The following is a 22,303-nucleotide window of genomic DNA, read 5'->3' as shown; positions in this document are numbered from 1 at the left end:
ACCAATCTTAGATATTGTTGAATTCAGCAGCCTAGCTTGAGAGTATAACCTATATCTCAAAAAGCTCAGATATGGGTTACAGTGCCTGGGATTGGTCCTAGTTCTGATTCTGGTTACCCGATTTTGGTTCTTGAGGAAGAAAAATGATACAGATTGTAGTTATACTAACTATAGTAATATTAATAATTTGTATTGGTTTGCAGTATTGTGTGCAATGTTTTCAATGTTGTGTTAAACAGATGGCCACTATGAAACCACTTACCATGGTTACATGTATAATGTACGCCCCACATCACGTAGCTGAGGAACAGACTAGACTGAGTATACAAATTTAACTTTAAATGGGGAAAATTGTAAAGAGATCATATTGGAGATAGAATCCCTAATGAATATTGATGAATGTTGTCTAATGATCCCTAAAGGAGATCATATGACAAGAGGACGGAATTGTGGATTTGGTAAATGTAGGGTTAACTTTTAAGTCTAAAAATAAAAGGGAAAAAATGCTGTCAAGTTATATGAGACCAACTTGCTTTTTCAGCCTTCATCCTGACCTTAGAAAGGACCCAATCTATGTAGATTGATTGTTCTTGTGGGTTTAAGAGGCCCAGGCGCCAGACCCCAGACCCAATCTAAAGATAAGTTGACTAATGAGGGATGTTTCTTTTCTTGACTCCCAAGTTCCAAAATGACTTGTTTATGATTAAGAAAGCACTATATTTTATAGTGCTGAAACTGACCATCTATATCCACCTATCAATTAATATTTTATTTCTTTTATTCTTGTTGACCTGTTGAATTCTTTGATTAAGACTGATTGTTAGCAGACCTTCTGATGTAAGTTTGTTTGTACTAAATTGCTTATATAAACTGTATGTTCTGTCTGGCAGGCAAAAAGTTCATGAAAGACAATCATTGGAGCCAACTCTGTGGGTGCTGTGGGTGCTTGAGCACCCCCAATATTGAGAAAATTCCTTGTACGTGTCCAGGGAGGGGTTATTTTCATTGGGCTTAGCACCCCCAATAATTTTGAAAAGTTGGCTCCTATGAAGACAATTAACCTTAGTTCCCGGTGGTCTTTTCCCATTAAGCTTCTTTATTGCTAGCAATATATTTTATTCTGAATAAAGGAACTCTAAACAACTATCCTGCTATGAAGTGTTAAATCTATTCAGTCAGAATCAACAGGGACTTATCCCAAATGTACATACTTAAATTCCTGCTAAAGCTTTGTTTCAAAAGCATTAACTTGGAGCACTCTATCATATAAACTATTGTGCAAGATCATTTATTTATTTATTTATGGGTTGCTTATATCCCACATTTTCCCACTCATGCAGGCGCAATGTGGCTTACAGAAAGTTAAGTAAAAATTACAAAGGGAAAAGCGCAGAAAAGCATACAAGAAATAAAAAGGGGGAGGAGAATCTAATAGTGTGAGCTAGGCAGGGAAGGGACAAGGGGGTGCATCAATCTACAGCAGAAATTAGGGAGTAAGTCTTAGCAAAGAAGTAGGTCTTTAACAGCTTCTTGAAGAGGGTATGGTCCTCTTGAGTTTTAAGGTGGCGAGGTAGAGCGTTCCAGTGTTTGGGACTCCAGTAGCGGAAGGACGAGGTGAAGATCTTCTTGTACTTGACACCCTTACAGCTTGGGAAGTGAAGGTGGAGATAGGACCGAGCAGCAGGATTGGCATTTCTAGGCGGAAGGTCGATCAAGGGGAGCATGTAATCCGGGGCAGCCCCATAGATGATTTTGTGTGTCAGGGAGCAAAGTTTAAAGGCAATGCACTCCTGTACTGGCAGCCAATGGAGTTTAAAGCGCAATGGTTCGGCGTGAGCAAAGCGTCGTTCTCTAAGGATGAGTCTCGCCGCAGTATTTTGAGCTGTTTGGAACTTTTTCAACAAAGAAGCCTGGCAGCCCACATAAATTCCACTACAATAATCCAGATGGGAGAGGACGAGCCAGTGAACAAGGATACGGAACAAATCTCTGGTAAGGAGGTGTCTTATGCGCCGAAGCCTCCACATTGCCTGAAACATTTTTTTGCAGACCAAGTGCATGTGATCAGCCAGCTGCATACATAACTGCATACATGCAATCACAGTACAAAAAAAAGAATACAGAGTAGTCCCCCTCCCACAGAACTACCTTACAATTAGAGCTGTCCGAATAGCATATTTTACTATTGGCCAAATACAAATATTGAATATGAATAATGGACATTCAGCTTTAACAAAACAAATAATAAAAGAAGCAACATGAAATCAGAGGTCAAGGTAAAATTATGTATCATACCTGATAATTTTCTTTCCATTAATCATAGCAGATCAATCCATAGACTGGTGGGTTGTGTCCATCTACCAGCAGGTGGAGATAGAGAGAAATCTTTTGCCTCCCTATATGTGGTCATGTGCTGCCGGAAACTCCTCAGTATGTCGATATCAAAGCTCCATCCACAGGACTCAGCACTTAGAGAATTACACCCACAAAGGGACACTCTGCCCAGCTCACCACCCCCTAAGCGGGGGAGGGTGATCAACCCAGCTCACCACCGCGGAAACGGGGGAGGGGAACCCACGCCCGCCGACGCGGGGGGGGAGTGGCTTATCCTGCTACCGCAACCGCGGGAGGAGCTGGCTTATCCTAACGCCACCGAAGCAGGAGGGATACAAAACTACCCTACTGCCGCACGAAGCGGGAGGGAGCGCCGGCATAATTTAGTTATCAATCCAGCCACCGTCGAAACGGGGGGAGAGGAAGCAGCAGCTCACTGTAACACAAAATTGTCTCAACTCGATGAAACTCCAATTGGAAGAACTTGAACACGAAGTCCTTCTGAGCAGGAACTGAAGACTAAACATGAACCTGAAATATAACCAGAACAAAAACAATACAGTTGTCTGGGAAGGGCTATGGATTGATCTGCTATGATTAATGGAAAGAAAATTATCAGGTATGATACATAATTTTATCTTCCATTTCATCAAGCAGATCAATCCATAGACTGGTGGGATGTACCGAAGCAGTACTCACCCAGGGCGGGACATGGAAATCCCTGAACGCAACACTGAAGCTTCAAACTGGGCCTCGGCCCGAGCAGCTACATCCAAGCAGTAGTGTCGTGAGAAGGTATGAGCAGACGCCCAAGTTGCCACTCTGCAAATCTCTTCCAAGGAGACGGATCTGGACTCGGCCATCGAGGCCGCCTGTGCTCTAGTAGAGTGAGCCTTCAGCCGAATGGGCGGCACCTTCCCTGCACCCACACAAGCTGCCGCAATCGTCTCCTTGACCCAACGTGCCACAGTAGGCTTAGATGCCTGCAGACCCTTACGAGGGCCTGTGAACAGCACGAACAGGTGATCCGACTTCCGGAAATCATTGGTCACTTCCAAGTATCTGATGATGACTCGTCTAACATCCAGACATTTGAGAGCAGGGTACTCCTCTGGGTAATCCTCCCTATGAAAGGAGGGTAGACAAAGCTGCTGATTCACATGGAAGTGAGAAACAATCTTGGGCAGGAAGGAAGGCACTGGGCGAATCGACACTCCTGCCTCAGTGAACCGCAGGAACGGCTCTCGACACGAGAGTGCCTGGAGCTCGGAAAGTCTTCTGGCTGAAGTGATAGCCACCAAAAAGACCGCTTTCAATGTCAGATCCTTCAGCGATGCCCTCGACAAGGGCTCAAAAGGCTGCTTCTGCAAGGCACGTAGCACCAGATTGAGATTCCACATAGGCACTATCGAGTGCAGAGGAGGGCGCAGGTGATTAACTCCTTTGAGAAAGCGCACCACATCTGGCTGCGAAGCCAGGGAAGCACCCTTCAGACGGCTCCTGGTGCAAGCTAGAGCCGCCACCTGGACTTTCAGCAAACTGAGTGACAGGCCTTTCTCCAGACCCTCTTGCAAGAACGCCAGCACTGAAGATATTGGAGCAGTGAAGGGCGATAGAGAGCTTGCCTCGCACCACGATGCAAAGGTACGCCAAACCCTGGCGTAAGTAGTAGAAGTAGAGCGCTTCCTCGCTCTCAGCATAGTGGCGATGACCTTGTTTGAGAAGCCCTTCTTCCTCAGCCGCTTCCGCTCAAGAGCCAGGCTGTAAGACCAAAGGGGGAGGGATCCTCCATCACCACAGGACCCTGATGCAAGACGCCCCGCTCCTCAGAGGGCCATCCACTGAGAGCCTGATTAAGTCTGCACACCAGGGACGTCTGGGCCAATCCGGATCCACCAGGATCACCCGGCCCGGATGCTTTGCCACCCGGCCCAGAACTCTGCCCATCATGGGCCAGGGCGGGAACACATAAAGAAGCTCCTGTGGTGGCCACTGCTGGAGCAGAGCATCGACTCCCAGAGATCGAGGGTCCCGCTCTCTGCTGAAAAAACGCGGCACTTGGCAATTGGCCGAGGACGCCATCAGGTCCAGTCTCGGCTGGCCCCAGCGCTTCGTGATGTCCAAGAATGCCCGAGCAGACAGCTGCCACTCTCCGGGATCCAAAGTATGGCGACTGAGAAAGTCTGCCTTGACATTCATGACTCCCGCAATGTGGGCCGCCGACAGCTGTTCCAGATCACTTTCACCCACAGGCATAGCTTCATGGCCTCCTTGGGTAGAGGGACACTCCTGGTACCTCCCTGGCGATTGACATAGGCCACAGCCGTGGCACTGTCCGACAGGACCTGTACTGGCCTCAGCACCAGGAGCGCCAACCGAATGGCTCGGAGTTCCAGGAGGTTGATAGACCACTTTGCCTCCGCAGGAGACCAGAGCCCCTGCGCTGTCCTTCCCAGGCAGTGGGCTCCCCAGCCCGTCAAACAGGCGTCTGTCGTGATGACAACCCACTCCGGGGTCGTGAGAGGCATTCCTGCGGACAGCTTGTCTGGCCTCAGCCACCAACTCAGCGCCTTGCGCACCGCTGGATCCAAGGGAAGGCATACAGCGTAATCCTCCGAAACTGGAGTCCACCGCCGCAGAAGAGAGTGCTGTAGTGGTATCATATGGGCCCTGGCCCAGGGCACTACCTCCATCGTGGCTGTCTTGGAGCCCAACAGCTGCACATAGTCCCAAGCCCGAAGAGTAGAGGATGCTAGGAACTGGTCCACCTGGGCCTGAAGCTTGACGCTCCGGGTCTGGCAGAAACACTCTGCCCACTTGGGTGTCGAATCGAACTCCCAGATACTCCAGGGACTGAGTCGGGCGCAGCTGGCTTTTCTCCCAGTTGATGATCCATCCCAAGGAGCTCAATAGGGCAATGACCCTTTCCGTAGCTCTCCCACACTCTGCATAAGAGGGGGCTCGGATCAGCTAGTCGTCCAGATAGGGATGGACTTGCACTCCTTCCTTGCGGAGGTAAGCTGTGATGACCACCATTACTTTGGAGAAGGTCCGCAGCGCAGTAACCAACCCGAACGGGAGGGCTCTGAACTGGAAGTGTCGGCCCAGGACTGCAAAGCGCAGGAAGCGCTGATGAGGCGGCCAGATGGGAATATGTAAGTAAGCTTCCTTGATGTCCAAGGATGCCAGGAATTCTCCTTTTTTCACCGCAGCTACTATGGAGCAGAGAGTCTCCATCCGGAAGTGCCGTATTTTCAAGGCCTGATTGACTCCCTTGAGGTCGAGAATAGGCCGAGCAGAACCTCCCTTCTTTGGCACCACAAAATAAATGGAGTAACGTCCCTTGCCAAGTTGATCCACTGGCACTGGGACCACCGCGCCCAGGCGGATCAGGTTGTCCAAAGTCTGCTGCACTGCCGCTGCTTTGACTGGAGACTTGCAGGGAGAGTTCACAAACCCGTCTCTCAAGGGCCTGCAGAACTCCAACTTGTAGCTGTCTCTGATGACTTCCAGAACCCAAGTGTCTGAAGTTACCCTGGTCCACTCTCCCAGAAACGAGGATAGCCATCCTCCTATCTGCTCTGGGCCATGGACCAGGGCCCCGTCATTGGGTACGAGACCCTGGGGGAGGGCCGAAGGACGAACCTCCGGGACGGCGGTCCCTGCAAAAGGAATGCTGCTTGTGGGAGAAGTTCCGCTTGAAGGAAGAGGAGGTCGACTTGCCCGGGCGATACCGATGGGCTTCCTGAAATCGGCCCTTGGAGGAACCAGGGCGAGCACTGCCGGTCCGTGCCCTGACCTCCAGCAACCTCTTGCCCTTAGACGTGCTGAGCTCCGTCACGATCTTGTCCAGCTTGTCCCCAAAGAGCAGCTTGCCTTTAAAAGGCAACTTGGCTAGGCAAGATTTTGAGGCATGGTCAGCTGACCAGTGCTTAAGCCAGAGCCACCGCCGGGCAGAGAATGTCTGAGCCATACCTTTAGCCGAGGCTGTCAAGACATCATACAGCAAGTCTGCCAAGTAGGCCAAGCCCGACTCCAGGGCCGGCGAGTCCGCCCTCAAGGAAGAATCCGAGGGGGAAGCCCGCTGCAAAACAGGCACACCCTGGCCACATAGAAGCCGCAAACCGAGGCTTGCAAACTCAGGGCGGCTGCCTCAAAGGCCAACTTTAAGGCCGCCTCCAATCTCCTGTCCTGAGCGTCCTTAAGGGCAGTGCCACCTTCCACCAGCAGAGCCGTTTTCTTAGTCACCGCAGTGATTAAAGAGTCCACTGTAGGCCAGAGAAAGGCTTCCTGTTCCCCCTCAGGCAGAGGATACAGATGGGACATAGCCCTGGCTACTTTAAGGCTCGCTTCAGGGGAATCCCATTGAGTCGAAATTAAAGTCTGCATGGCTTCATGAACGTGGAAGGTTCTAGGCGGGCGCTTAGTTCCCAGCATAATGGCTGAGCCAGCTGAGGCTGAGAGAGGGCCTTCCTCCGGAAAGAAAATTTTCAAAATGCTCATGGCCTGCACTAACAGGTTGGGCAAATCCTTTGAGCGAAAAAGCCGCGCTGTAGAGGGGTCATCCGCTCCATCAGAGCGAGGATCAGTCTCCTCCAAAGAATCCCCTAAGGACCTTTGGGAGAACTCAGATACGCTGCCCTCATCCACATCAGAGGAGACAGAGTCCCCTAGGGTCTGGAGATCCACCCGAGGGCGTTTGATCATAGAAGCCTCATACCCTGAACAGAGAGGGGAGCAGGGGCAGCGTTTTGCATAAGAAAAGCCTGATGCAGCAGCAGAATGAACTCAGGGGAGAAACCCCCCAGTCTGTGCACTTCTGCAGCCTGGGCCACGGCCCTAGAGGCACTCTCAACCTGCACTCCCAAGAGCGGGGGAGAGGCGCACTGCACATCCAAAATGGCGTCCGTCGCGACACTCCGTGAAGGAGCCGCGCGGAAAGAATGGCGCTTTAATTTTGCCGACTTTATACCGTCGCCTGAGTCAAGGGCGACCATACTATTAACGTCTCCCACCTCGAGGGCGGCCCAAGAAGAAGTCGTCCGAGCAGCGTGGCTGGCCACAACCGGCAGGGCGGCCAGCAGGGGATGGGCGCCTAAGGCGGGAAAAACCATCGCACCGGAGGAAAAACCGGGGAACTCTCCCGACTCCGAAAAGGCGCCCAAAAAAGGCGACTCTGCCTTCGAACCTCCCGCTTCCCCGCTAGACGCGCGCACGCGGTCCGGGGAGCGTCTTTTCGCGCCCTTGCCATCCGACGCCAATAGCCATGTGGAGACCGTTCAGGGAACCCCCTGCCCGCTATAAAAGGTAAAATTACCTGCTTCTCGCTCCGAGCTGCAACGAATTGGTGTCCCAGTGTGCAGCTGCAAGGAAAGCTGTTGTAGATTCAAAGCGCTTTCGTTTTGTTTTTTTTGTTTTTTTTTAAAAAACGGAGCCAGCAAGAGGGGGGAGAAAAGGAGGGACCTGGCACCACCAGGTTTACACTTGCTCAAGAAGAGCCCTCAACCCCAGGTACTCAACAAAACCTAAACAATTAGGCTTGGAGACCTAGCCAGAGCTGCTGCTGTGTGACCACACACCTGCTGAGATAGAGAACATACTGAGGAGTTTCCGGCAGCACATATAAGGAGGCAAAAGATTGCTCTTTATCTCCACCTGCTGGTAGATGGACACAACCCACCAGTCTATGGATTGATCTGCTTGATGAAATGGAAGTGTTTATTTCAGTATGATTTAGAACATGTAGAACCCCAGATTATTCGTAATCAAATTTAAATTACTATTTGGAATACCAATAATGTATTCGGGGCACTATTTGGGCCAAATCAAATTGAGTATGAATATTCGGTATAGCCCTAAGTTACAATCCCTGGTGGTCCAGTGGTATAATCAGAGCAGGAGCGATGCCCCAGTCAGGGCAGCCATTTTGAGAACAGAACTGGAATGAGCTGTGGGAACTGAGTATTGTTCCTGCCCCAACTACACTCCTAGGCCACCAGGGACTGTAAGATAGGGCTGAGGTGGAAACGAACTCAGGGGGGTCCAGAAGTAAGAACAACATCTCTTTGGGGGGAAGGGGAGGGAGATGGATGGGGAAGGGGGAAGGAGACAAGGACAAAGCACACATTTTCAGCTTCCACTGAAACCATTTTTGACTGAAACCAAAAACATGGCTGAAAATTAAAATATCCTTTTAGCCAAAACTAAAACCGGGCAGAAAAAGGGTATTGAGCCAGTTTCAAAGCTGTAACTGAAACTGAAATTTAGTTGGCCTCTACCTGGAAGTTATCCGGACACTGCTGATATTCAGAGCCGGTGTTTGGATAACTAACCAGGCAAGTAGGACTGCCTAAATTGCTGTCCTAACTATGCCTTGTTAGTTACCCGAGTATTGTACTGAATATCAGCAGTACCCAGATAACTTACAGGTGCCTCTGAAGACCCAGATATTCAGTGCCAGTATCTGTGAATATCCAGGTCTACTTCAGTCCACACCAGACAACATTTAGAAAACCTTTCCTGTGGTGGATGGACAGGCTGGGTTGCTGGCTGGCTGGGTTCACATCAGGCTGTACTGGATACAGATATCATGCTAGCACGATTGACAGAAACAAGTATCAGTGGAACAGTACTTGCCTGGTTCAGGTCCTATCTATCAGACAGGCAACAATCCATAATGTTTGGCAGCAACTCATCACCACCATGGACACTGACCTGCGGGGTTCCACAAGGATCGATACTGTTACCTATTTGGTTCAATATCTACCTCAAGCCATTAGCTGAGCTGATTTGGTCAATGGACACTCAGTCCTCCCATTGAACCTGACTTACCCACAGCCTTGAATAAGCTAATTACCTAACCTCCAGTGGCGAACCAAGGGGGGGGCGGTGGGGGCAGTCCGCCCCGGGTGCACGCCGCTGGGGGGTGCCGCGGCGCATGCCTGCTCCGAGTTCGCTAACTTCGCTCGTTCGCTGCAGCTCCCTCTGCCCTGGAACAGGTTACTTCCTGTTCCGGGGCAGAGGGAGCTGCAGCGAACGAGCGAAGTTAGCGAACTCGGAGCAGGCGCGCGCCACGGCACCCCCCCCCCAGCGGCGTGCACCCAGGGGGGGTCATTTCGCCGGAGGGGGGGGGGAGGTGTCATTTAGCGGGGGGGGGGGCACGCTGCTCCCGGGGGGGGGGGGGGCGCATTGGCGATCCGCCCCGGGTGCCTTCCAGGCCAGGAACGCCACTGCTAACATCAATTCAAGAATGGGCTAAACACAACAAACTTTTCCTGAATCCAAGTAAAACCGAACTTCCCTGGGTCCCTAACACAAGTGGATACGTACCTGACATCAAAATCCCTCTTGGGAAGTATGAACTCCCCCTCAAATCATAAGTCTGGAACCTTGGAATACAGTTAGATTCAACACTTACTCTGATTCCCCAAATTCAAGCAACCTTCAAGAGCTGCTTCTACTATTTGCGACAGCTATGCTGCCTCTATCCTTACATTGAAAAGGTAAATCTTATCCCAGTTGTGCATGCCATAACATCAAGACTGGATTACTGCAATGCACAATACAATGGTCTGACTACAAAGGGCCTACACCAGCTCCAGTTAATTCAGAATGCAGCAGCAAGACTCTTAGAAGGTTGCAAGCGACATGACCACATCACACCATTTTTACAAAACCTTCATTGACTACCAGTACAATACAGGGCTAAATTTAACACTGTATGTCTGATCTTCAAGGCCCTCAAAGGAAATGGCCCTGAGTGCCTGAAGAATAGGATGATCCTCTACACACCGCCAAGGACACTAAGATCCTCTCAAGCACTATCACTAATCACACCTTCTCCAAAAGACATTACATGATGTGATACCCACAAGCGAGCCTTCTCCAGAGTAGCCCCCACACTCTGGAATGCATACCTGAAAGGCTCTGCTTAACACAAGACTAGGTCTACTTCAGGAAGCAGGTGAAAGTTTGGCTCTTCAACCAGGCCTTTAAAGGAAGAAGTAACTAGTCAGTCTCACTCACATGTACAAGGAGTGACACGGGCTGCACATACTGCAGCAGGACTTGTTTATCCACTTCTACCCTAGCTGAGATAATATTAAACCATCTCTGACCTCATGTGTAACTTTCTTTAAATTAATCACCTTACTTTCTAACTCTTTTTACTCTCTTACCTATCTATATGTTCCATCTTTGCTTTACCCTTCACTATCAATTAAAATGTTCTATTATGTATTGTGTTGACATTGTAAGTATGGCATACTTTTTATTGTTATTTGAATATTTTTACTGCTGTAATTGCCTATTGCTCATGTTCGATTTATTCTTACTGTACATCGCCTTGAGTGAATTTCCTTCAAAAAGGCAGTAAATAAATCCTAATAAATAAATATAGCAAATTGTACCTTGCTCATCAACTTCATCACAAGACTTTAATGCTCCTTTAGTTTGTTCTAGTTCAGCAGAGGTTGTTTTCAATTGGAGTTTTAGTTTGGTTGTTATACGTTCCATTTCTTCATTTTTATACTGATAGTTGTTCTTTAAAGTTTCATGTTCCTCTGTGCAAAGAAAAGAAATCATTATTATTCATACAATCATCATTCATTGTTAAGTTCACAACATAGTACTATTTAGATAATTTAAATGCAGAATACATATCACTCCAAATTAATAAAAATATAATGGTTGCCCATGATATTTTATTCTCTAAAATGATACAGCTAATTGTGGGACTCCAATCTCTCAAAACTGAAGACTAACCTCCATATTTAAGCAGGCAACCACTGTATTTTTTTTCAAAGCTTTTTAACTGGATAAATAGATCTTACTGAAGTTTGCTCTCCTCTGCCCTGTGGGTTAAAAAGAGATGTTCCTGGGGGTGCATTTAGTTTTGGGATGCAAAACAGCACACAAACATGGGATTTGCAAAAGTGCATGGACTATTTTAACTCCAGTTGCTTATCCTCCCACTGGCACAAATAGTTGATTCAACTACCTTGGCATTTTGGTCTTTCACAGTAGCACATTTTTCCATTTTTTCCAAAACCACATGTCCATCCTGGTGAAAGTGTACTGCATACTTTGGACCATAACAAACCTTAGCCTTCTATCTGGAGAGGACTAAAGACCACAGACAGTCTAACCAGCTTTTTGTTTCTTTTAACCCAAACCAGATGGGGGTAGCCATTGGTAAATGCACAATTTCCAATTGGCTAGCAGATTGCATCTCCTTTACTTATACCCAGGCTGGGCTGACTCTGTAGGGTAAATATCATCTTGCCCATGATGTATTTGAACGTAGATAAAAACAAGTAGTCTAGACAGCTTGCACATGGCATCCATGGAACAAAAAGTGAGATATACCAGTCTTTAAAATCTTTTTTTAAATCAATATGCCCAATATGGCCACGTTTCACCCTAAGCTGCTTCAGGGGAAGCAGACAACACTAAAAATGCAAACACATATAGAAATAACACATGAATTATAATAAAAAGAAATAAATGTTCAAGCAAAGTTACTTACCTGTAGCAGATGTTTTCTGAGGACAGCAGACCATGTATTTTCACATGTGGGTGATGTTATATGACAGAGCCCGGTGTGGACGCTGACTAGGATGTTGTAGAAATTTCTAGAGTGTCCCACCACATATGCACTGGTGGCCTTCCCGCTCAACATGAGAGCTTGGGTCCCTCAGTCAATGTAAAAAGCTACAGAATGCAACTCTAAGGGGAGGTGGGAGTGTGTGTGAGAATATTTAGCCTGCTGTCCTTGGAGAGCACCTGCTCCAGGTGAGTAACCACTTTTTCCAAGGACAAGCAGGATCACTGAAAACAACAAAGCTATGAGCACAAATGCTCGTAGTCTACGAAAAAAGGTTCAAGACTTACAAGCTATAATGTTTGAAGAAAACTTGGATATTGTTGCTATTACAGAGACGTGGTTCAACGATTCCCATGAATGGGATGTGACCATACTGGGCTATAATCTTTTTAGGAAGGATAGAGCGGGCAGAAGAGTGGTGCTGTATGTGAGAGGCAATATCAGAGTGGCTGAAATGCAGGGAACCTGGGGAAAGGAAGAAGCTTTATGGATCATCCTGGAAAGAGAAGATAGAACCTTCTGATTACCTACAGACCTCCTGCACTAATGGAGAAGTTAGACAAGGATCTGATAGAAGATATTCAAAAGATTGGTATGAAAGGGGAGGTGTTACTGTTGGGAAATTTCTATTTGTCTGACGTGGATTGTAAGTGAACCTGAGTCAGAGAAAGATAACTTTGGGAAACTGTATGTTTCTGTAATCAACAAAGTTTTATTTTTTCAGACACTTATAAGCTAAATCAAACAGCGCATGTTCCTGAAGAAGCCAACACGGGTGAAACGGCGGCCCCATCGGACTTAATCTAAGTGCTGTTGTTTCTTTATCTGGCGCTGACATACAGAGTCTGATTTGAATACAAACGTTTTGAATGTTTGAACTTAGTTATAGCACTTTAAAAGATTAAACACATATATAAAAAAGCAAAAAGAAAAAAATGAGTTTTTTTTCCTGATGATAGAAACTTAACAATGGCATAAACTTTCTGCCGTTGTAAATCTAGGATTTTTCTAATCCAATAGGTTTCTGAGGGATTTTCTCCTTTTCAAGCAATATATGAGTTTGGTCTACGCCATGATCGTGACTGAATAGATATGGATGGGCTGCAGTGTAAATTTTAAGGGGCTTCAACTTTAACTTCAGAACTTAGTACAAGAACAATGCTGGGCAGATTTCTATGGTCTGTGCCCTGAGAATAGCAAGGACACATCAAACTTGGGTATGATCATATAAAGTATCACATACCATGTAAAATGAGTTTATCTTGTTGGGCAGACTGGATGGACCTTATAGGGCTTTATCTGCCGTCATTTACTATGTTAGGACAATACAGACTCAAAACTTCCATGCCTATACTCAATCAACCTGAAACAATTTGAGGGCCTAGGGAGGTGGAGTTGAATTCTAGACACTGAACAAATCTGCAGGATTGCCTGACCAACTAACTGTCACATCAGGTATCCTGCCCAAGGTGTGAATTTGTGGACAGTTGACCACATTGCACCTTTGCAAATCTCATCTAGGGAGGCTGACCTCAAGTGGGATACCAATGTAGCCATGGCTCTGACATTATGAGCCTTGACATGACTTTCCAGAGTCAGCCCAGCCTGGGCATAAGTAAAGGAGATGCAATCTGCTAGCTAATTGGTGTAAACCGTTCTGTTTTGCTATAGCAATAAGTAACAGTATAGTAAATAAATAAATGATGATGATGATGATAATAATTGGAAATTGTGCATTTGCCAATGGCTACCCCCATCCGGTTTGGGTCAAAAGAAACAAAAAGCTGGGTGGACTGTCTATGGTCTTTAGTCGTCTCCAGATAGAAGGCTAAGGTTTGTTGTGGTCCAAAGTATGTGGTACACTCTCACCAGGATGGGCATGTGGTTTAGGAAAAAATGTTGGCAGGATGATTGACTAAGATGGAACTCTGACACTACTTTAGGAAGGAACTTGGAGTATATTTGGAAAAGTACTCTGTTGTGGTGAAATTTAGTGTAAGATGGATCAGCTATTAGGACTTGAAGTTCACTGTGTCATGGTCCTACTGTGACTCTTATTGGAATCACCTTGACCAGACCCACCATCGTGCTGTGAGGACAGGAAGCTCCGCCCTCTGCGGGACCTGCTGGATGTTGGATGCACTGGTGACGTCACCCGCTGACCCAATTTAACTCTGTCAGCTCCAGACCCTGAAGTTCTCATGTCGAAGACACCCTGCCTGCTCTTGCTGTTCATGGGGTTCTGAGACTCCATTCCTGCTGTGTGGTTTCCAGCGCAGCTTCTGCTGCTTGCTTGTTGTAGCTTGTTCAGGTTCCAGTGCAGCCTGTTCGCTACTTGTGTGAGGGAGCTCTAGCTTGTTCAGCCCTTTTTGTGTGTTTGGGTTTCAGTGCAGCCTGTTCGCTGCTTGTGTGTGGGGGCTCTAGCTTGTTCCGCCCTTATTGTGTGTTTGAGTTCCAGTGTGGCCGGTTTGCTGCTTGTGTGTATGGGCTCTAGCCCGTTCAGCCCTTGTAGAGTGTTTGGGTTCCAGCGCAGTCTGTTAGCTGCTTGTATGTGAGTAGTCCTGCATTACTTTGCTGTTTAGATTTGTTTTCTCTTGTGCAGTTTTCCACTGTTTATGAAGACCATTTCCTGTCTTTCTGTCTTTTGTATGCTCGGGTTCCAGTTCGGCCTTGCGGCCTGAGTGAGTGGGTACGCACAGGTTCCAGTTCAGCCTTGAGACCTTTTTGAATGTCTTCCTTCTAGCTTTCTTGATCTCTCTCTGGCCTGTGGGGGTTCAGTCTTTCAAAAACTCTGTCTATGAACCAAGGACTCACTACCATATCACACCAAATCATAACACACTACACCTCTGAGCTGAAGTGATCACCACCAAAAACAACTTTCCAGGTCAAATACTTCAGATGACAGGAATCAAGCAGTTCAAAAGGAGCCTTCAATAGCTGGAAGAGGACAACGTTAAGATCATATGACACGTTGGAAGTTTGACTAGGGGCTTTATCAAAAGCACACTTCTCATGAAGTAAACTAGAGGCTGTACAGAGATGGGCTTTTCTCCCACACAGTGATGGTAAGCACTAATCACAATGACATGAACTCTTACAGAGTTGTTTTTCAAACCTGACTTAGAGAAGTGAAGGAGGTATTCAAGCAGTTTTATTTTGTCACACAAGTGAGGGGCTCTAAGGCCTCGACCTTACACCAGACAGCAAACTTCCTCCACTTAAAAAAGTAACACCGTCTAGTGGAGTCTTTTCTGGAAGGCAGCAAGATGCAGAAGACATCCTCCAGCAAGTCTAAGATTTAAAATTCTACACTATCAGCATCCAAGCTGTGAGGACCAGGGATTGGAGGTTGGGATGCAGAAGAAACCCCTCGTTCTGCGTGATGAGGGTTGGAAAACAATCCAATCTCCATGGATCTCTTTTCTATTGATTTTGTAGTTCTTTTCATTTTCCTTTTGATTATTATTGTAAACTGCTCAGAAGGGTTCTGATTATAACAGAAACTTGGATCTTTGGAGGATAACTCAAGAAGAAGAGGAAACTATATCTGTGTTGGCCAGTAGGGTGCAATTGGGATCATAGTTCCCTGATCCTGCTTGAATTTCAGCAAAGTCTCCTCTATAAGAGGTATTAGAGGATATGCATACAGGAGACCCCCCCCCCCCCAATGCAGAAAAAAGGCATCTGATGCTAGTCTGCTGTGTGATCTGAGCCTGGAGCAGAAATGGAGGACTTTGTTGTTGACATGAGTGGCAAAAAGATCCACCGAGGGGGTGCCCCACTCTCGGAAGATCTTGTGGACTATACCCATTTAGAAAGACCACTCATGTAGTTGTAAAACCCTGCTCAGTCTGTCCATCAGGCAGTTATCCTTTCCTAGGAGGTACGTGACTCAGAGGTTCATCCTGTTAAGGAGGGCCCACTGCCACAAACCCACTGCCGCTTGACACAAAGAGTAGAATCCCATACCCCCCTGCTTGTTCACATAAAACATTGCAACCCAATTGTCTGTTTGGATGAGAATAATTTGGTTTTGCAGCCAATTTCTGAAAGCCTTTAGAACTTGATATGAAGATCTGTTTTCTGAGCAGACCAAGTCCCTTGGGTGTGAAGCCCATCTACATGAGCTTCCCAGCCTAGAATGATGCATCTGTGGTTAGCACCTTCTGTGGAGGTGGAATTTGGAATTGTAGTTCCACAAATTTGTCCGAATTGTCCACCAGAGGGCATGAGTCAACCCTGGGGAAATCTGCATGGCATCCGTTAAGTTCCCAGCTGCCTGAAACTACTGGGAAGCTAGGGTTCACTGGGCTTCTCTTAAGTGGAGGCATTCCATGGGAGTGACTTGTACTGTTGAGGCCATGTGGCCCGTCAATCTCAGAATCTGCCGAGTTGTGACCGGACCTGCTTGTTTGCATGGACCTGCAAGGTGAGCATTGATAAGGTCTCTGCTCTGGTTTGTGGAAGAAAGGTCCAAGCCTGCAATGTATCTAGCAGGGCTCCTATGTACTCCAATTGCTGGACTGGGAGCAGGTGGGACTTTGGGTAGTTTACAACAAACCCTACTAACTCCAATATCTGAATAGCTAGGCGCATGGACTCTGACACCCCCTCCTGTGATGTGCTCTTGATTAGCCAACCGTCCAGACAGGGAAACACATACACTCTCAACCTGCGCAGATATACTGGTACTACCCAAAGGGAGGCGAATCCGATCTGCCGCTGCTGGCTGCGCTTTCAGTCATGGAGCGAGGTGACAGGTGATGATTTCAATGCAGGGGGCCCGGCCCAGTGGCGGATGGAGGGGGGCGGGTGGGGACTGCGGTGCGGTGGCCTGGGGGGGGTAGTGGTGACGATGATGATGACCTCGAGGGCGGGGCCCTGGGGCAGCCTTGCTCCGGTCCCAGCCCAGCCTCTCGGCAGCCTTGAGTGTGGGTCTGTTACCGAAATCATCTGATTACAGTGGGTGCACCTCTTGAAGCCACTGGGGTCTTCTGAAACATTTTTAAAAAAAAAGTATTGCAGTCAAATTAAACTCCTCAATTTTGAAAAGAAAAAAGGGGTAGTGTTAAATTGAGGTCAGGGCTCCAGCCTAAAAATGGGCCTAGCCAGACGCGAAAAGTAAAGGAACATGCCAAAAAAACTATAAAAATAAAAGGAAAAACTGGATTGAAGGAAAAGAAGAGGAAAAATGAAGAACTAAGATGAAAAAGAGCCACACGGAAAGGCCCTGCAATACAAGAAAAAGTTTGTGCCATGAAGAGAAGACCATGACGTGTCCTCTCAGCTCCACAGAAAAACAAAGACTGAGGAACCCGAGCTTGCGTGTCAGGCGGGAAGACACCAGTGTATGCGTAGTGGGATGCTGCTAGAAATTTCTAAAATTTGCTAGTCAGTGTCTGCACTGGGCTCCATCAGATGATGTCACCCATATATGAGACAATGGCCTGCTTCTCCTCGGAGAAACGCATTTACATAAATATATAACTGAAACATAAATAATACAAAGGTGGTTATTTTAAAAGCACTATTTGTATTATAGACATCCCTAAACTAGCATTTAGATGTCCATAATGCATAGACAACCAAATGCCAATTTTGCAATGCCAAGTTACGACCATCAAAACCTGAAGAACATCCATATGGCAAGGGGTGTGCTCTGGCCATGTTTTGGGTGGGACTATGCATTAGTTGACACTTGGACATCCATATCCCAGCCAGTGGCGTAGCTAGGGTAGTTGACACCAGGGGCCGGTCATTTTTTAACACCCCTCTCCAAAATCCAGTACTAGGCATACCGAGAATACAAAACACTCAGGACCTCTAGAGCAATTCTACCATACCATAAGCAGTAATTTCTACGAGTCACATAAGGAAAAGGAAAGCATGTTAAACACTACAGTGAGCACTACAACATCAATTCACCTATTGTAAAACGAAACCAGACAGAATAGTACAGATCGTCGATCCTGCACAGTGAATGCCAACTGAAAGCCATGTCTTTTTCACAAACACAGATACACCCTAAACCACTATAGAATAAGTAATCATAAACTTTCTATTTAGACGAAAATTAAACTGAACTCCCAAGAGGCCAGACTGAGCATACAATGCAACACCACAGAAACAGAAAATGTCCCTTAATTTTATGGTCGATAGTTAAAGGAAAATAATTTCTATTTAAATTTTCTGTTGAAGGATTTTTGAAATTGCTTGTATGTCTGTGACTCTTAAGAGTTTGTTTAAAATAAAAGCTGATAAAAAAAAAAAAGAAACAGAAAATGTCCCCTAGTACTGTGCGAAATATAAAGACAGCAGATGTAAATTTGAAAAAACTAACAAATACCAATCACTTTACAAATTAACAAATAGAAATAAAACAAAAATAGAAAATAAAATAATATCATTTTATTAGACTAATACATTTAGCTTTCAGAGGCCAAAACCTCCTTCCTCAGATCAATACAGTATAGTGCTGTTAGTATCCTATCCTGACCTGAGGAAGGGGGTTTTGTTCTCTGAAAGTTAGTCAAAATGTATTAAAATTAGTCCAATAAAGCTTACCTTATTTCCATGTTCTATTTATAAGCATTTATTAACACAGCTACAATACTACTTTATCCTCAAGCAAAAAAAAAAAATATATATATATATATTTTATTTAGTTTGTTGTCTCTGGTTTCTGCTTTCCTCATCTTCTTTTCATTGTCTTCCTTCCATCCAGCATCTGCCTTCCCTCTCTCCCTGCCATCCTGTGTCTGCTCTCTCTCTCCTGTCCCCTCCATGCAATGTCTGCCCTCTCTCCCTGCCCCTTCCATCCACTGTCTGCCCACTCTCTCTCTCTCTCCTTTCCTTCTAGCATCTGCCCACTCTCTCTCCTTTCCATCTAGCATCTGCCCTCTATCTCAGCCCCCTTCCATCCACTGTCTGCTCTTTCACTCCCTTCTATCCACTGTCTGCCCTTTCTCTCTGCTCCTTCGATCCACTATTTGCCCTCCCTCTCCCTCTCCCATCCATTCAGGGTCTGCCCTCCCTCTCACTCCCCCTTCCATCTAGGATCTATCCCCCCTCTCTCACTGCCCCCTCTTTTCGGCTCCCAGTTTCAGCCGATTATCCCACCTGTGGCTGCCCCTAGTTCCAGATCCATTGATTCTCCCACCTACCCCTGCCCCAGGCATGACCCCATTCTCCCTCCTGCCCACTTTTCAGACCCCAGTTCCAGCTCCATGCCCCTTCTCCCATCTGTCCTCCACCCAGTCCCTTCTGCCATCCGAGTCCTTCTCACCCCATCTGTCCCCCACCCAGTCCCTTCTGCCATCCGAGTCCTCCTACCCTATCTGTCCCCCACCCAGTCCCTTCTGCCATCCGAGTACCTCTCACCCCATCTGTCCCCCACCCAGTCCCTTCTGCCATCTGAGTCCCTCTCACCCCATCTGTTCCCCACCCAGTCCCTTCTGCCATCCGAATCCCCCCACCCTATCTGTCCTCCACCCAGTCCCTTCTGCCATCCGAGTCCCTCTCACCACATCTGTCCCCCACTCAGTCCCTTCTGCCATCCGAGTCCCTCTCACCCCATCTGTCCCCCACTCAGTCCCTTCTGGCATCCGAGTTCCCCCCACCCTCACTCTGCCTCGTCTTCTCCCTGCCACCCAGTCTTTAAAAAGAAATCTCTGACGCGATAGAGAAGCACAGCAACTGCATGTAAAAGAAGTGGATCGTCTCATCGGGCCTTCCCTCACTGTCCCGCCCTTGCGGAAATACGAAGTTGCATCAGAGGAGGGCGGGACAGAGTGAGGGAAGGCCCAATGAGATGATCCGCTTCTTTTACTTGCAGTCGCAGGCACGAGGTGCTGCGCTTCGTTACCGTGTTGGAGATTTCTTTTTAAAGGGCTGGTGCGGGGGGGGGGGGGGGGGGGGGTGTGCCAGAGGAGCGAGAAGAGGAGCAAGCAGCGGGAGCGGTGGAGCACCCCCCTTTCTGCTGACACCCGGGGAGGACTGCCCCCACCGCCCCGCCCTTGCTACGCCACTGATCCCAGCCATTCCCTATTTCAGAAGGGGAAGGAACATCCAAATCCGGAAATATGGATGTTGGTATTTAGACCTGGTCCCCGGAATGTCCAGGTCAAGAAAAGGTCCTAGTATTGAGCAGTGCTTCACTGGAGGGAAGTGGAGGTTCACCCCTATAATCCCTAATGGTTGCCATCCTCTCCAAAAATAGCAAGAAAAAGGGGTGGGGGCAATGTCTTAGTTTTGGAAACAATGGATGTTCATAGAACTACAGTTGCTGATATGAAAATTCATGTCCTGGCATATGAACATTTTTGTGGCCAATTTAGAGCATCTTGATCTAAGCAAGATGTCAGCGGGCTGGAACATAATGACCATTAGGGGAACTCCTTGATAAAGCGTTCACGAAACATGTGCCATGTCAGAGCACTGTACCCCTATGGCTGACTATACATTTCAATTTCACGATTAAGATGAGTATATTCCTTATAAGAATATTAAGTAAAACAGTTATAAATAGTGTATTAATCATAGGAGGATGGTGGGGTTGTGAGCCAATGATGAAGTCAGTGCATAAGGCTCTGCGTATAAGTATATAGACACAATGTGGCAGGGCTGAGGTTCACAACCTTTCACATTAGCTTATATGAGACATTTGTGGAGAACCTGGTTTCATTGGATATTCATCAAGCTACACTGAGTATCTATTAGGAGTGCATTTTAGAGCATAGTCATTCTTGTTGCCATCCAAGTTCTGGACTTGGTACATCCCTAGTTTGGGAAATGGCTCATAATTCTGGACAAATTCAGCTGCCATCAGAGACGCACAGACTTGGACTTTCTTATTTGAACTTGGGTGACCTTCCTAAAATGCTGTTCAAAAAGATTAACATATCACATTGCATAATGTCATTGTAACAACATACTGTCTGATATTCAGCCCTTAAGCGGCCAGGTTTAGCACATAAATAGGTCCACATAAAAATCTGTCCTATCTTTATGTACTAACCCATGGCTTCTTAAGTGCTGAATATCGACTTGGGGCTGCTATGTGTTAGCCAGCTCAAAAATAACTGAATATTCAAAATCAAAGCCCAGATAAGGCCAGGTTTGCATATCTAGGAATATCTTTATCGGCGGTGAACAAAACACTCACCGCCGATGGCTGAATGTTGACCACATAGTTCTTATTGATGTAAAACAAACACTTAGCGGTACCCTGTCATAATAGCCACGACACAATAGCCTTGTAACAAATCAGTCCTTGACAAATCGGCACCTAACAAAATAGCCCTTGACAAAATGGCCCTTCCCACAAAATAACCCTAGACAAAATAGCCCCCTTTGAGAAAAATAGCCATCACAAAAACAAAAACCCTACTAAAAAAATAAGTATGCTAAATACTTTAATAAAAGATGCAAGCAAAATACAATTCCAAAAACATAACAAGTATATTAAAATATGAATTGAATAACATATAAATTAAAAGTTTGTAGAAGTATGGGTATGGAGGCTGCATGCTGCAAATATCTTTGGCTGACAATCTGCTGTATCCGATCCCAATAACTACAGTTAAAACCAGAAGTGCAAGCTGCAGGTCAGCCAGTAATACTAAATAGCGCGGGGGGGGGGGGGGGGGGGGGGAGGGGGGTGCGGCACTGCTTGCTAACTGCATGCACCTACCTGCGTTGCAGCCTCTCATACAAACATCCCTGTGAAAAATAAGAAAATGCAGCAAAAAGGAGAAATGAAAAATGGGTAAATGGGACATTTTGTTGGAAGTTAATATGTCAGGGGCCATTATGTGTGTGGGCAGTTTTGTCAGATGCTATTATGTCGGGAGCATTTTTGTTGTTTTTTTTTTTTTGGGGGGGGGGGGGGATTTTGTCTCTGGGCTTTTTTGAAGGGGCTATTTTGACCAGGTACCACTTTCAGCTATAACTCAATATCATATAGCACAAAACCTTAACAAACATAAATTACATACCAAATCTCTTACTTTTCTGAGTCCAAGCAGGACACAGTATTTCCACATATGGGGTGATGTCATCTGACAAAACCTGGGCTAAATATTTCCCAGCATCTTCTAGAAGCATATGGAAGACTGCCTGCACACTTTCCCGCCCACTGATATTCAGTGGCACTTAACTGGTTAGTGTGCTTGAATATCAGCACTAACCGGCCAAAGTGAAACTAGCTATTTTGTGGGCGGTCCAGGGACACTTATGCAGTTAAGTGCCAATATTCAGCCCTCAACCAGATGTTAACCAAATAGGACCGCATAAAAAGCGGTCCTATCTTTTTCTAGTTTAACATCTGGTTAAGGGATTGATATTGGCCCTTTATTGGATAAG

At 46.7% G+C, this 22,303-nt stretch overlaps 1 protein-coding gene across 1 annotated transcript in view; it reads right to left on the bottom strand.

Moving 5' to 3' along the window:
- Positions 1–22,303, bottom strand: part of CCDC158 (coiled-coil domain containing 158) — a 1,152,460-nt gene that overhangs the window by 227,771 nt on the left and 902,386 nt on the right. Inside the window, exon 26 of the mRNA XM_030192135.1 lies at positions 10,743–10,895. Coding sequence (XP_030047995.1) covers positions 10,743–10,895 — 153 coding nt within the window. The remainder of the gene's footprint in view (positions 1–10,742; positions 10,896–22,303) is intronic.

This window comes from Microcaecilia unicolor, chromosome 2, assembly GCF_901765095.1.
Source record: "Microcaecilia unicolor chromosome 2, aMicUni1.1, whole genome shotgun sequence".
Lineage (NCBI taxonomy): Eukaryota > Metazoa > Chordata > Amphibia > Gymnophiona > Siphonopidae > Microcaecilia > Microcaecilia unicolor.
This window is presented reverse-complemented; position numbering and strand designations above follow the sequence as displayed.